This window comes from Octodon degus, unplaced genomic scaffold, assembly GCF_000260255.1.
Source record: "Octodon degus isolate 3935 unplaced genomic scaffold, OctDeg1.0 scaffold00160, whole genome shotgun sequence".
Lineage (NCBI taxonomy): Eukaryota > Metazoa > Chordata > Mammalia > Rodentia > Octodontidae > Octodon > Octodon degus.
Window position 1 is genome coordinate 4,582,619 of NW_004524736.1, and position 1,137 is coordinate 4,583,755.

Sequence of the window (1,137 nt, forward strand, 5' to 3'; positions counted from 1 at the left end):
GGGCAGTTCCACCTGTTCTACTTCAGCCTTGGTCTGGAACCCTGCCCATGAGGTGGAGCCCACCTTCCCCTTCTGCCCTGGGGGAGCCTTGTTTTGATCCTGTGAGTAGTTTTGAGCTGCCTTCTGTTGCTTCTCTTTTATGGGTGCTTTCTTCTGCTTTTGAGGCTCACCGGTTGCAGGCTTCAATTTCATTTTTTGCTGCATAAAACAAGAAACTGCTATTTGGCTTCTGGATGAGGTACATCTTCTATAAAATCTTACCAGAGGAGGATCTTTATAAGAGGTTGGTGAAAAATTCTTCCCTTACACAGCTGGAGACTACAGAAAAGTAGTGATCCTCCTGTCTTGGCCTCCCCAGCACTAGGATTACAGGTGTGCACTACCACGCCTGGGTTCAGTGGCCAGCATGGCATGTGGTACTGTGGCTCAAACCCGGGCCCTTGCACTTGCCAGGCAGGCACTTAGACTGCTGAGCTATCTCCCCAGCCTGAAAAGTAGAACTAGAACTGGAACTACAAGCATTTCAGAAGTCCTGCCATTATAACAATTACTGGGTAGGGGATAGAAACTAACCATTCATCTTTCTATAATTTCCATAGAAAAAAATGTAATATTCACCCAAGACTCAAAAAGTAGGAGTGAGGGACAATTACAAAAGATATAACATACACAGGAGGAAATATCAGGAAAAGAAAGAAAGCAACTACCAGAGGAAATAAAGTAATAAAGGCTAAGACTTTTTCAAACTCAATGACAAACACCAAGCCTATAGGCCTAGGAACTGAGAAAAAAAAAAACAAAAACAGAAAAATAACAAAAAAAATCTACATATAGACATAGTCAAACTATAAAATATCAAAAACCAAATCTTGAGAGAAGCTGATAGAATATCTTCCATATAGAAAAACAAGGGTAAGATTACATTCATTTCTCTTCAGAAACCACAGAGCAAGAAAAGATGAACTGAGATATTTAAAGTTCTGAAAGAAAAAGAAAAAAAAATCACCAACCTAGAATTATATATACAAAAAAATTATCTTTTAAAAATGAAGAGAGCTGGAGAGGTAGTTCAGTGGTACAGCACTTGCCAGGCACATGTAAGATCCTGGGTTCAAATGCTGGAACCAAAAAAAAAAA

General features: G+C 39.8%; 1 protein-coding gene across 1 annotated transcript in view; it reads right to left on the reverse strand.

Annotated features, from left to right (window-relative positions):
* Window positions 1-1,137, reverse strand: part of Rbm28 (RNA binding motif protein 28) — a 67,097-nt gene that overhangs the window by 16,120 nt on the left and 49,840 nt on the right. Inside the window, exon 15 of the mRNA XM_023702870.1 lies at window positions 1-198. Coding sequence (XP_023558638.1) covers window positions 1-198 — 198 coding nt within the window. The remainder of the gene's footprint in view (window positions 199-1,137) is intronic.